The 14,862-nt window shown below is 36.5% G+C and overlaps 1 protein-coding gene across 1 annotated transcript in view; it reads right to left on the bottom strand.

Annotated features, from left to right (window-relative positions):
• Window positions 1-14,862, bottom strand: part of LOC104357822 (atrial natriuretic peptide receptor 1) — a 40,151-nt gene that overhangs the window by 9,859 nt on the left and 15,430 nt on the right. The window contains exons 8-15 of the mRNA XM_033001528.2: window positions 14,034-14,179; window positions 11,318-11,390; window positions 8,916-9,063; window positions 7,357-7,443; window positions 6,948-7,091; window positions 5,956-6,077; window positions 4,192-4,333; window positions 600-670 (exon numbers count right to left, since the gene is read on the bottom strand). Of these exons, the coding sequence (XP_032857419.1) occupies window positions 600-670; window positions 4,192-4,333; window positions 5,956-6,077; window positions 6,948-7,091; window positions 7,357-7,443; window positions 8,916-9,063; window positions 11,318-11,390; window positions 14,034-14,179 (933 nt within the window). The remainder of the gene's footprint in view (window positions 1-599; window positions 671-4,191; window positions 4,334-5,955; window positions 6,078-6,947; window positions 7,092-7,356; window positions 7,444-8,915; window positions 9,064-11,317; window positions 11,391-14,033; window positions 14,180-14,862) is intronic.

Here is a 14,862-nt window from a genome sequence, read left to right as displayed (position 1 = left end):
GCCTACATTTATCTATTATCACAAACTGTCAGAAATGGAAGAAGGGTAGTTTCAGATCTTCATTGTCAGAATTCTTGTTAAGCAGATCATTTCAGACAGAACATGGTTACATATCCAGAGCATCTGGTTTCAATTTCAAGATGCATTTTTTGTGTTTGCCATTTAGCACAGATCACAAAACACGTGCAAATAAGACATTTTCCTTATGGAGAACAGCTCATTTGCTATTCTAGCATATTCTTATCACTGCAAGACTCCACTGAAAGGTCCTGTACAGGAAAGGGAATGAACAACAGGAGAAAAAGGAAGATGTTATGTCATACCTTCCCCTCCACTCCCCCCTGCCATTAAGCCTCACAGAGCTAACCAAAAAACAATTTTGGAGCTACATTATTTTTGTCATACACTCTTCTTCAAAGTCCCAAAGGGAAGACTGGTAGATACATGAGGAAGCACCTGACTGCATGTTCCATTGGAATTAAGTTTGAACCCACAAAATTGAGAAGAACATGCATGCTCAAAAATTAAATCAAAGGTGCAGTTACTCAGAGTTTAGTTTATATCTTCAGCAGAAACAAAATCAAAGTTGTCATTCAAACTTGAAAGTTCATCTTTACTTACTGGCATAGGGTCACTTCTTGTGGCAATTTCTAGTAAAATGATGGCATAACTGTAGAATAAAAGCAAACCAACATGTTAATGAAGTAACAGTTAATCAATTCAGTGATTTTTTCTTTGCATGATTTCCTATTCTTCCCCTGAAGCTCAGTATCCCAAAAGGGAGGATCTACAGTGCTGATATCTGTTACTGCTCAGTTTTCAGAGGTTTCAGAGACTTGTCACTGATCATTTTATAGCAGGCTGCCCTCAAAATTATGAGTCTCAGAGATTAAGCATTTGAGTTTAATGGACAGCAATGCAATTTTTTCTAGAAGAATTAATGGAATCCAGAGAGGATATGTGCAGGGACTTACATGATACCTACCAATTAAACATACAGGACAGGTTTGTGCTGTAATCAAGGGGCAGCAGCAGGTTCATCAGGAGTGTCAGCTGGAGGAATAGCTTCTTTTCAGCACAGATAATTTCTAGATCTCCATAAAGTCAATGATGAGACACTGTGTCCAGAGTAGATCTCTTACAGTAAGAAATTTTGCTTATTATTTCTGAATTATATTTTCATCATCATCATATTCCTCAGGTGAGCCAAGGTCAAAAACATTCATCAAGGGTGAAGAATGGAAAAAATGGGGTAACAACTGGGTGTTCAGTCTCTTTATTGAACTCACTAGAGATCTTTTAGAACAGTGATGTCTAAGAAGACATCACCTCCTCCAGTCAGCAGTTGTGATAAAGAGGCTCTTGACTATCTATGTATTGAAAGTGTATAATAATTAACTCTCTGTGTGCATCTACTCGATAACACTTATTTTTATGGGGAATATTGGTTTGCAATCTATTGTATTACTAATGGTTGCTCCACTTTGTAAAGTATTCTAGGTGTATAATGAGGCATGTCTACCTATCTTTCAGTGGGCCAACACTGGCTAATAAAATAATGCATATAAACCATGCTGAATAATGTATAAATTAATCTAATGAGATTTTTATACTAATTTTGGGGCAATTTGGTAGTAGAAAGGAATACCAATCCAGGTGAGACAGCAAAGCTGAACAGACTTCCAAGGAGAGTAATTAGATGATGGTAACTCCGACAAAGCAGTATCAATTTTACTCAGCTTCAACAGCACCTCTCAAAAAAGTCCTAACATAGTGGATATTGAAATTCACATAGGAATTACAAATCAAGAGGAGCCAATCTAGGAGAAACTGTGCCTGGAAACAGCCTCTTCAACTCAAACAGAAGCTTCTTTCATGCTCCTGTTCTCATTTTCATTTTAGCTTTCCCATCTGACCAACACATTCCCTGGTGAACTTTAAAAGTGATTCATCTGTAAGAGCACACAAAATTACAAGTCCCACTCCTGCAGTTTCAACGCATTTTTTATTTGGGCCATACCTTCAGGAATATTAATGGAATTTTTGCATGGATAAAAACTGAGGATTTCAAGGCTGGGACACTGCTCCCTGGCCAGAGAGCCCACACACATGTATAAGGAAGGCTTAGCAGCTGCTCATACCATCAAACACAAACTGTATTAAAATGCAGGTTCTGAATAGCTCAGTTAAAAAGACAACCCTTTTAATGCTGTAGGGTACATCTCTACCTTTGTCTCCTGACTGCACATTACTTTTCTCCCTTTTCTGATTTCATCTCTTGCTGGTTTTTCTTTTTTACCAAGAAAGGATTAATTGCAGTACAACAAAAGAAGACCTGGATTTTTCAGACATAGGGACTGATGGCAAGATAGATTCAGCAAGCATTCACTGAATCTGTCAAAAGTTCATTGTAGTTATCTATGATATGAGCAAAGCATCTTGTAGCACTATTTTAAGGGGAGTTCTTGGCAAGAAATGGCTTTAGGAGGCCAGGTTGCCTGCAGAGTCAAGTATTGATATCTAACCTGAACAGAAGCAAAGTGTGAACCAGACAGGCACCAAGGAAAAAATTTCTGGAATGCATTTTGGCTGTGGGGCAATGATAAATTGAAATACATAAGGCAATTTTAAAATTACTGCTTAGTTGGAGCACAGTATTTTCTAAGATGTGAAGACCAACACATGACAAATGACAATAGTCAGAAATATCAACACAGTAACAGACTGCCTTTAGCTGAGCTATTTTGAAGCAAATTCTACGAGCATGTTTAAGCTTATAGATATAAATACCATTGAGACCTCAAATTCTCGCTTAAATAATCTGGTAGAATGAATTACATTTAATAATGTTCTAGAACATTTTATATGCATATGTGTCTTTACCAGCATAATGTGCATTAATCCAGTAAATCTTATATGTAAAATCATGTCTTCAGTCCATATAATTTTGAATGAATCATAATTGAAAGAAGGGGAAGATTTAAACAACATTCTCTGTTTCTGCAGCTAATTTTTCAATAAAAGCTCCGTAACAGTTACTTAAGGCAGTAAGCACTTGTTGTGGTCTAGTGCAGGCCAGAGTAAAACTTAGAGCTTTTGATAAAAGGCAGTCATAGCTCCTCTTTGGTAAATGTTGTTAATAAACAGTGCTAATATCTATGCCTTCTTCTGCTCGGTTGTTTTTGAACTATCAGCATTTCAGCCTCTGATTGAATACCAGTTCTTTACATTATCCTAGCTACCAAAGTCACCAGAAAATAGAACACTTCTGCTGGACTGGGAATGTGGCAAGAAAAGGTAAGATGAAAGGGCCACAAAACATCTTGTAGTATCATTCTCTATTTTTCTGTTTCAAACGCTTTCATCATACTACTGGGAGTAAGCAGACAGAGGAAGTATCATTGTTATGAAATAGAATACATCAAGAACACAGTGATTTTCCTACTTAATGCAGAAAATTATCACAAGAACTAAGAAATATAGGTAATTTTTTTAAAAAAGTAGTTCAATGACTTTTTCATGGGATTATCATTCTCTGAAAATTCAATTGTAATCCTGTTTATCTGAAAAGTGGTTGGATAGAAGCTATCTATCACTGGCAAGGCTAAACCTGATAGCCAAATAAGCAAAGTGATCTCTTACAAAGGCTTTTGAAAGGAAAGGGATGAAGCTATTCACTAGTGCATCTATTTCCTTTTCCTACCTCTAATTTTTCTTTGCAAATCAAATATTGTCAATGTGTATATGTAGCAAAATAATGCATTGACACTAACTGCAAAATTATGGGATGCAACTGTGCATTATGACATCCTGAAAAATTGATGCTATTAACTTTTAAGTTATTGCCATTATTGAAAATAATCTATTTTTTTTTTTGTAAGAAATAGCAACCAGAAAGTATAACTAGATAATAGCAGATCTTTACACCTTTTTATCTACCAGTCCAGAGTAATTCTTCATAAGTCATTAGACCAACTCTGCATTTATATAATGTCAGTGAATTCAGTATTTGTTTATTTACCTTGAAAGATCCTGTGATATCTATGCTGTTCTGTATTCCAGGATCAATCCTTTTTAAAATACAATCAAACTTAAACCTGGAGTGACCACAGAATTATGTTGAGACTAATTGTGATTCAAGAACATTCAATTTGAGATTATTAAGTGCAAGAAACAGGAAGATTTAACTACCTGAAGATGTCTGTCGTAGAATTGGGTTCAAACTCTGAAAGGGAATGGATTTCAGGAGCTGTGTAAATCTGTATCAAATGCTGCTGGTATGAGCTTGACCTCTCAGGAGAATCTTCCTTCCTGTATGACTGCAAACCATAATCTAACATGGAAGAAAACAGGAAGCAAACTATTCAGTGGGTACTTCTCTGAAACATGTACATTAGTAGACAGTAACAAAACTAGTCTAAAGGAATTGATTTTCCCTATTTGAAATACACATCTTAGTCTAAAAATAGTGTGTCCAGTGGTCTTGTCCCTCTAAACCAACTGCAAACATAGGATCTGGAAACTGAATATTTGTGAGACTGCATGACAGCAGGGAAGTTGAACCCTTTCAATCAGAATTATTTTATGATTTTATAAAATTATAGTCAGAGAATAGGCTCACTTCATTGCAAGAGTGATCATGCAAATACAGGTTTCTGTTCTACTCATCCCCTGATCCTTATCTGCGGTGACAGGTTGCTAGAGTAATTACAAGTTAGACAGGCTATAACTACTAAAAATCAGATGGTGGGCTTTGCTTGCACAACATTAGCTTCAGAACAAAGGCAGCATAAATGTAAAACATCTTTGCAGCTATTCTTTTAGCCTAACATAGAAGAGGTTCTCAGCATGTGACAGCATTAGAGAGGAGGAAAAAAACAACTGACTGCAGTTTTCTTTCTGATATAAACAGCACTCTGCTGAGTGTATGGGAAGGCAGGATGCAGATGTCTGGTTTTGCCTGAAGTGACCTCTAATTGAGATGGTCCTAGAGCTTCATTCTTTATGTTGGAGGTCATTGGAGTTTTTCAGATAGCTCCCACATTGGTTGTTTGTGAGGTTTGTTAACATTATCACATCCAGATAAACCATGAATATTTCAAGTCTCTATAGTGCTACCAGTTAACTTCTGAACAATTTCACAGATATGCCATTTAATTCAGAGGAGCTGTACTAAGGTGATGCAGTTGCTGTAATACACCTATCTCAATTTTTGATATCCAGAACAGGCTCTAAGAAAAGTAGGCAGTTCTGAAGGCAGCAGGATACTAAATGAGTTAGAGATGCAGTCATGGCCCTGTGTAGGAACCTTAGTCATAGGATGAACCATTAAAAAACAGATCTGTTGCTGCTGTTTTTAAGATGGCTGCAGGTTATAGAGTGTGATAACTACTTTGGGGATGAAGTAGAAGAGATGATCATTGCTTTCATTCATTTGGCAGCTGCAAACTAAACTAGACACTCCAGTGGTTTTCCTGTCCAGACAAGCTGTCTTCCTGTACCAGGAGCAGACTAGACATGTAGCTCTGTCTCTCAGAGAATACCATTCAGTTTTGTGTACAGGACTGAAAAGCTCTGAGTAGAGTCTGCTTTACTCCATGAAACTACCTTGTGTTTACCTATCAGTCAGCACTATTCCACATGTTTACAGCACTGTCCATGGCTTAGGTTTTCTCTCTGTATCAAAACTGAGAGTAAGACAGAGTTTCTGCTCAGACTGATGTTGATAGACTATCATCTGTGGGATCTGACATATGCATCAGTAACACATGTTAAAGGAATTGACATGATAACTCAATATGAAACTTGCTTCAGCACAGGACACTCCTAGTGAAGGCTTGTATAATCAGGAATGTCAATGTGGTGGTGCTTGGGAGGAGGGTTGAGTATGAAATCCATATGCATCCATGGGTTAGCTGGACAGTTTTGAAATTTTGTTTCGTATTTTCTCTTTACCTGCAATTTTACAAACCCATCGGTCATCTATCACACAGTTACTAGACTTCAACCGTCCATGATACATTTTGTGGTGGTGAAGATAGGCCATTCCTTGTGCAATATCTGTAGCAAAAGAAAACCTGAAAGACAAAAGTCAGTGAGCCAGTACTTCCATTAAACCTTCACTCAAGGGTGGCTCCAAAGCCTACTGAAGTTAATAGAAAGCCTCCCTATGACAGTAATAGATTTCAACTTGTGTCCCCATGCTCATTTTTCCAAAACACTTAAGGTGGGTTGCTAAAAACCCTTAATGGCCACTCAGTTGTCTAAGTCCAAAGGCCTGTAGCCTCTTTCCAGACAGTTGAGTTTCTTCTAGAAATTCCCAGTACCTTTGTATCCTTGAGAGTGCTTTCAAACGTTTACAAGAGAAACATTTTTTTATTAACTTTCTCACTTTATTTGGAGGGTTTCCTCCCTTACAGTATTTTTCTTTGCTGAAGGCAAACATAAGGTAAAAGTAGAAAGAGTGTGCCAAGGTTTTTCTCAGAAAACAATGCCATTGCCTTTGTGGAAGTTTCATTGACAATGTGATCTCATTTTCTGCATTGGTAAATATAATGAAGTATTTGTAGCTATGCTAATCATTTCACCAATATGTCTTCACAAAGGGAGATGCAGTGATTTTTAATTAAATGAGAATGTCCAAGGTATTTGGGAACAAAATGAAGTTACATGGGAAAAAAAGGTTTAAAACCAGTTCTGCAGTATAACTAGAAGTGGGTTGAAAAATCATTGGCCTAGTATGACCAGTGCTAAATATATGATTGCTCAAAAATCCACAAGACAAATTGGGCTAGGTATTTGAATTTGTTTTCTTTCTTTCTTCTTCATTCTCTCCATATCACACTGCAGGCCTGTCTATCCAAAGACTTTATCTAAAATTAACATCTCGTCCTAAACAGTGCATATCACAGTTTGTGTCATTTAGGTTTTCAAAATTTTTTTTCTACCTGAAGCCCCAGTTCAAAGGAATGTCTTCATTGAGCAGAACATCAGTCAGGCTGCCTTTGGGGCAGTACTCTGTCACAATGGCAACATTTGGCACTTCTACACAACCTCCAATGAATTTGCAGAGATTGGGATGGTCAAGTTCTCTGTGAAAATCAACAGAAATCACAGCACACCAGCAATTTTCATGGACATCCCTCCTACTGTTTGTAGGGTAACTGTAAAGCCAAGTACCTTGTCTCACAATGTAGAGAGAAAAGCAAAACAGGTATAAGGAGATTTTAATCTGGTGTCAAAGCAAAGTTTGAAAGGAAGAAGAATATGAATTTAGACATTTGGACCAATTTTAACCCCCCTAAATAACCAGTGTAAAAATGGAACAACATACCCTTCTCAGGTTTCACTTCTTACCTCACTTGCTTTACTTCTTTACGTATGGATTTTGACAGTGTGAATGCCTTCTTCGTTATTTTCTTTACAGCTACTGTTCTACCATCACTGAAACAGAATAAAATGCTGTTCACAGGGTTTTAGGCCATCTTCAAAAGTCAGACAGACTACAAAAATGAACTGGATAATTTTTCTACAGTGGACAGTTTCATGTCTCTAAAGATGAGGCACAGAATTTAAGCATGCCCATATGTGGGTGTAGTTCTGAATCTGAGTACATGACAGGTGTCAGCAACCTGTTTCTATGATAGGGGAAGCATTATTGATTACATTCAAGTATCCTTGATCTGTGGATGACATTTGGAACATGAGTGTTAGAGTTGATTGAGGCATCTGGATGACGAAGTAGAAGCAAAAGAAATGTCAGAACTAGTGAAACACATACAGCAACATCCCTGATATCTGTTGTTTCTGTCTAGTGCTTTGGAGATCCACCACTGATATGTAACATCCTTTTGTTCTCATGGAATGAAGCATTCTCAGTGATGAAGCAGCTGAGTGTGATAGACAGCAAAGCAATTTTCCTTGGAAGAATAAAGGATTCCATTGGAGATACATACAGGAATTTAAGTGATACTCACGGTATAAATTTTGGGTTTGTGGTGTGGCAGGTATGGGTGCTTTGCCAGTGAGAATGAATGCCCCATTCTTATATCTTTTATACCTTGATGAACATGTTTGACCTTGATTCATCTGAGGAAGATGATGATGAAAGTGTCATCATTCAGAAAGAAGCAGCAAATATGCTGATGGTAAAAGATCTATGCTGGACACAGTGTCTCATCAATGATGTGGCTGTGATTTTCCAGAAGAGTGATCTATGCTGAAAAGGCAGCTGCTCCCTCAGCTGATTATCCTAAGTAAGCTCCTCTATCCTGCAAAGTACAGATCCTTCCCTGTCTATTCAAATGGTAGGTATTAGTTCCATCTTTGTACATGTTCCACCCCTAACACCTAATTATATTATTTTTATGGGAAAAATTGCTTTCTGGATAGCAGGATATGACTATACAGTTTGCCCATATAGTTATAGGATGTGCACCTTTATAATGTGATCCAAAAGTGAAATGCTCTGTATCTTCAGTCACATCAGCTGTTTTAAGGACAAGATTTCTAATGTGTTACTGTATAGGATGCCACTCTTTAGTGCAAAGAACCTAGCTGTGCTCTGCCTGCATTTTAGAAAAAAGGATACATAAAACCCTTGTTTCCAAATATATTTGAACAGTAAGGGCCATTCATTAACGGATTCAAGACACCATATGCAGTCACAGTCTTTTAACAAGTCCCCAAGAGAAAAGGAGAAATGATAACCAAAACAGAAGCCTGGCATGTAAGATATTCCACAGCCATTATGTGATACAGAAATCAGGTGATGATGTTAACTTACTGGATTTGACCGAACAGGAGAAATGCAAACTTTTGCCCTACCTATCAACAGTAAAGTGGCAAGAACCAGAAAGCAAGGTGAAACTATATTATAGTAAGTACTGCAGTAAATTAATAATATATTGACTTACTATCTCCCAGTCTGGGTGAAGTACTGTTTCCTGGACATGTTAGCAGCTGCTGTGCAGGAGCTCAGAGCAGTGATAGAGCTGGCATTGGAGTCACTGGGCGCAGGGGGAGCACTCATCATGCTTCCTGTTGCTGTCTGTAATATGTGATCTATATGGGATGTGGGGTGAGAGAAGGCACCTGAGGATGCATATTATTTCCAAGGTAGAGACTTGAGAGGCAAAGAAATATAGGGAATTCTCAAAATCTTTGCATCTTGGTTGGTCTTGTTAACACTTTAGACAGAAAGCCATTGCTTGGAATGTGACTGCTACATAAAAAGTAAAAATGTTCCAGAGGTGATTCATTGCCAGAGATCTTTCCCACTAATCCTCAGGATCTGATGCAAGTTTTGTTTCTCTGCTCTTGGGGTGATCAGCCCTTGCTGCTATTTAGATGCCAAGGACAGAACCCAAGGAAGCAGAGCAAGCCCTGTGCCATACTTTAACAAGTCTATTTGAAGCTCCTAGAAGACTGTAAAGTACAGGGATGTGGGAAGTGATTCTGACACCAGAGGGAAGTCACTTGAGAGCAACACTACAGTCAGATGAAAAAAAAAATCAGTGATCTCAATGTATGTTTTTTAATCTCTGATGACCAGCTCAAGGTAACAAAATGGATTTCAAAATAAAATCGATGAATTACATATTATTTCACTATCTCCAGTTAAAACCTATATTTAGCCAATTAGTCTCAGCACTGATGAAACATCTCAACTCCCCCTGATATCAGTATCCAATACAGTGTTGCCGAGGAAGTTCAACATCACACCTTGCATTAGGACTGCCATGTTTCCACATCATAGTATTATCCATACACAGTTCAAAACTGCATTGATACTTAGAGTCTCTCTACAGTATTCCACGCAGAAATCTATTAGAGATCCCTGAGATAGCTTTGAGAATAAATGTATATATATAAATATATACAGTGCAATACACCAAAAAAATGAGTTAACTTGAAAAAATAAAGCTAATTTTTCACAGTACAGGCTACATACCCTGGGTAGAACATTGCTGGTGTGTTTTCATTTAGACAACTTTATATTTCAGGAAACTATGGGTATCTCTGGACAGCTTTGTCCAGAGGAGACCTACTGCCTGTTTCTAAATCTCATAATATCATCAGTCCTCATTACTCTTAAGTTGTTAATTATCACTAATAGGTCTTAAACAGTATTGTTTCCTCACAGGCTCCTCCCCAAGAAAACTATGTCTTTCATGTTGGATTTTTCAAATTCATTTTTAATGTGTTAATTTTGGTCATGCTTCTAATATTCCTCAGTCTCTTTCTACTGTTTCTCCTCCCATGTGATGTTTATGACCTCTTCTAATTCACTATCAGCTGAAAATTTGTATTCCTTTTTGTTATATTGAAAGACACTTTTCCTTGGGTGTTCCATTTTTGTTTTCACAAATCTGGATTGAAATTCCAGATTGCAATGGTTTATGTACTCAAATTAATTTCTAAGACAACAGCTGGTCTTTACAGCTATGGGGATATCATACCAGAACTACACAGAAATTAATGTTCAAGTCCAAGGCTGAAAGTATTTCTACTACATATTAACACAAGAACGTCTTGACACCTCTACTAGCAACACAATGACATAACACTGGTAAAGCAAACATCTTTCTAGTAATTCCTCATAGAGACAGAAAGTGAGAGAGTGTATGTCAGCACAAACCTATCAACTTCAGCAGATTTCTACAGATTTACCCTTTCTAAGAGTCTAGTCATTGTTTTCTTTCTGAATGCTAAAACAACGAACAGCAAAGTAAATAATCCGTACCTATTTTAAGTGCAGCACAGTAAAGCATATAATAACATTTGATTTGATTCTTAACATGTTTAATTGGAACCAATTAAATCATATTTTATATCCAGAGGTAAAATGAAAAAAAATCTGTCCACAATTAATTCTTTTTTGCAGCAGGTCTATCACAGCATACAATCACAGAAACTAAGGTCTCATTATATCCCCTATTATATTTGTGAAAATCCAGGGCAAATTAGTGAGAGCAATTATACAAAATTATACATCCACTGAAGAAACTGTAATTCATTTTGTCCAGGTCCAGACATTATCTGTTCATTTTGGGATAGGCCTGTCTATTTTAATTGACAAATTACCATAAAAAAGAAAGAAACTATTGAAAATAACTTTGCGATCCAAAGCTTCAATGAGCAAAAATACCAGTGATCAGCTCACAGACCTTACAGGGATGAAATATTGAATATGTCTTTTACAAATTGGTTCACCTTTTTTAAGACCCTTAAAACAGGAAGATGTACTTACAATTGAAATTATTTCACAAAATTATTAAGGAAATTGATCATATTATCAAAATGACAAATAACTAACCTTGTTTGATACAGGTGAAATCTATAATCCAGCTTTCATCCCAAAACATCTTTTGTTTCTGATATTGAAACCACTACAAAAATAAATCAAATTAATTCCTGATGTAGCTCTGCTCTCTTTGAAGGAATTAAAACAGAGATTATTTTCTTTCAAATGAAAGTTTATAAGTATTCAAACAAAATCTGATGTTTAGGCATCCAACATATATCTTATAAGTAACATTAGAACCAGGAGTATTAATAATAGGTTTAGAATAAAACAGCATCTAATAAGTATTTAAAGAACTTTTCATTCTATATTTTAGAATCTAATAACATGTGATATTTTGCATTGGCTACAAATTATCCATTATTGTCAAGATTTCTTATGCACTATATCTACATCTCATCCTGGACATCAGATGAGTAGTTTACATCACCTCATGTAATGGAATGTCCTATGTTATGTAAGTGCATGACAGGAACACACTACATCCCAACCTCAAGATAAGGAGCAGTACATCTTATGTCCTATAATTGAATTAGCCTCTGATTCACAAATGAGGTCATATTATGTCAATTACTCTATCATAAAGAATATTTGGTAGGGATTTGGTGGCTACTTTGTAAAGAAGACATCAAGCTAATAATTTGATCTGATTTTCTGCAGAGCTGACATGTAAAACTAACATAGAAAGTGCAAACACATACTTTCAGAAGAGGAGCAGCTGTTTTTATACAGCTGTTACAACTGCAGTCAATGTCAAAATGTCAAACCAAAGCAGCATTTTACCATTATTATACCTTTTTTTTACAGTGTGAAATTGAATATTGGGAATTATGCATACACTGAAAGAGGTAACAGTCACCCAGATAATATGCCAGAAACGTAGTGTGAAGGTTGTGTTGATATTTTGGTAGAAATTTATGACAAATATAGATCTCACTGAATCAAAAATCAAGTAATCCCATTTATTTCAAAAGGGTTTTGAGAAGACTTCTACATTTTATCTTGCAAAGGTATGACTGAACAAAGACATATTAGCTAGAAGTGACCACTAGGCTTGCTGCAGACACTGATATCAGATGAATCCTCTCCTCTACTTGAATGATTAAAGAAAGCATTAGTTTCCCAGATGGTTCTTTTTACATGATATTAATTACCGAATTGGATAAAAGGATCTTCTGTATCTTGTTTATTTATTACCTAAATGAAACACACAAGAAAAGAAGATGCTACTGCAGAAGTTAGCAGGAATAAACATACAGAAATGCAAGAAGAAAAAAATAAACCTGAAAACCTACAGGAAAATAGCAGAAATAAAAAAAAATGCTACAAGATCTTTAGATAAGCCTATGCAAGGCAATAAACTCCATTTCTCTTTCTAAAATGCCAATTATTTTAAACTGTCTGAACTTCTCACCTGTCAGATCACACATTTTTATTAGGATCATATGGTTTTACAGGACAGTTATTATCAACACATTGTCACAAATGCACTGTGGATTATAAATACTCATACAGTTTTCAACACTACTTCCATTTCCAGATCACAAAGCCACACAGAGGGGCACAGAATAGAGAAAAAAAACTAACTGTGATTCAGGCCTCCTGCAGTACCTCACTCGGTGGGCAATCAGCCTTCTGCTCATTCCCTCTCACTGCACTTGTGCACTCCAGATGCTCACTGCAACTGCAGTACAAGATGGAAAGAGAAGGAATCCCTGAGGAAAGAGGAGCCTGCCTATTTACATTTATAGGCCAAACTCAAATAAATGATATTACGTACATAGTCAGCATAATGACTCTACAGCTGTCATATTCACCTGCTAAATCCTTGTTATGAAATTCAGAAAAGTATTTTTTTCAAGATGTAGACACATATGGAATGTAGGTCCTCTTCCCCTGAAGCAGTGTGAAATAATAAGCTGTAACAGCATTCTGTCTCTTCTTTATACAGACATTTTCATTCAAAAGTATCCAAAACTACTTCTCCCATATTCAAACACTCCTCTCTCCTCATTCCCCTTTTGTTTTTCCTTCATGAATCTGTAATAATTTATAACTATTATGCAAAATGAATCACCTTGAACTGAACTAAACTGGTTACCAAGAAAATGAGCCTATTAGAAAACAAACAAAAAACAAACACACAAAAATCACCAAAAAACCCAAAACAAAACAAACAAACAAACAAAAACAAACAAACAAACAAACAAACAAAAGATCCTTTTCCCATTATTTCTTTTGAGAATATCCCAGGTTGAAGGCTTTCCATTATAAATTGTATTTGGATTCTGAGAATAATGGTCAAGCTAATCTCTTTACAAATTTACCCAGTTTGTTGTTGAATTCATTTATATTTCTGGCCTCCACAAGGTTTTAAAGCAGTTAATTTGTTAACAAAGTTTTATTCCAAGTGAAAAGTACTCTTTACTGGCATCCTCTGGTTCCCATGCTGTGAAAAACCTTTTCTTCCTTTACCACTCTATATCCATCCCTCTGTTAGATTCCTCTTCAGTCTTCTCTTTTACAGGATCGAAATTCCTAGCCCAGTGAGCCTCTCCTAATAAAGAAGCCAAAAAGGTTGTTTCCCTTCCTTCTGCTTTGTTCCATAGCACACAGGCTCTGGATGCAGAAGAAAATCTATCCTTCTACTAAGAGAGAGCTCCACTCTAACTAACCAAATCATAGAAGTAAGAGAAAGGAAATAGAAGACAAGAGAAAGGATACTTACTATGACTGTCAAAATGAAGCTGGTGCAGACTAAACATATTGGTAAGGCAATTGCTATTCTAGCATCAGCAGACAGTGGACATTCCCCACAGTCGGCCGGACAGATAGAGCAGCCTTCTTCTTCTTCACAAAAGCCATCTCCACAGACTGATTAGAAAAGGAAACACATATCAGAATATTTTAAGGCAGTTTCATATATCAATGAGATTGTACTAGGATTTAAACACACAGTTCTTGAGCTGGGAAACTTCAGACTACCAGAAATAATCAATTTTGAAGATCCAGAGATAGCACCCCAGCAGCTAAAAGAATAATCTGATTTTTAAAATGATACAGGATATCTCTGATCAGATTAAATTGTTAATGACATCAGAGACTTTGACATGTTTTGTGAATAAATCGCTTCTTCACTACTTTGTTTCTCACTGTCCGTCTGTTTTTTCTGAGACTCAAAATTGCTCAAGTCAGGCATTGTCTTTTGTATCCTTTGTACTTAATCCAGCCCTTGAGATCCCCAGAAGCTGATGACCCTTCTTCAGCAGCAGCAGAAGACACTGGATACTGCAGAATGAAACCCTGCAACCCATTCTTCAAGGATATCTTTTTCTCCACGGTCTTATGAAAATTATCAGCAATATCAGATGTGATTTAAAACAAAAGCCCTAAAGGAGAAAATTCCTTCTCCAATGTCCTGAATGGAGTTTCAATTTTACCTCTGACTAAACTAATACCATGCTGTACTTCAGCCTTCTGAGATGAGCTGAAGGTATTATTCTGTCACTATGTAATATATTTTTTTTTAAAAAGCCTCAACAAAATAAAACCCAACT

Source organism: Tyto alba, unplaced genomic scaffold, assembly GCF_018691265.1.
Source record: "Tyto alba isolate M040663 unplaced genomic scaffold, T.alba_DEE_v4.0 Super-Scaffold_13, whole genome shotgun sequence".
Taxonomy (NCBI): domain Eukaryota; kingdom Metazoa; phylum Chordata; class Aves; order Strigiformes; family Tytonidae; genus Tyto; species Tyto alba.
This window is presented reverse-complemented; position numbering and strand designations above follow the sequence as displayed.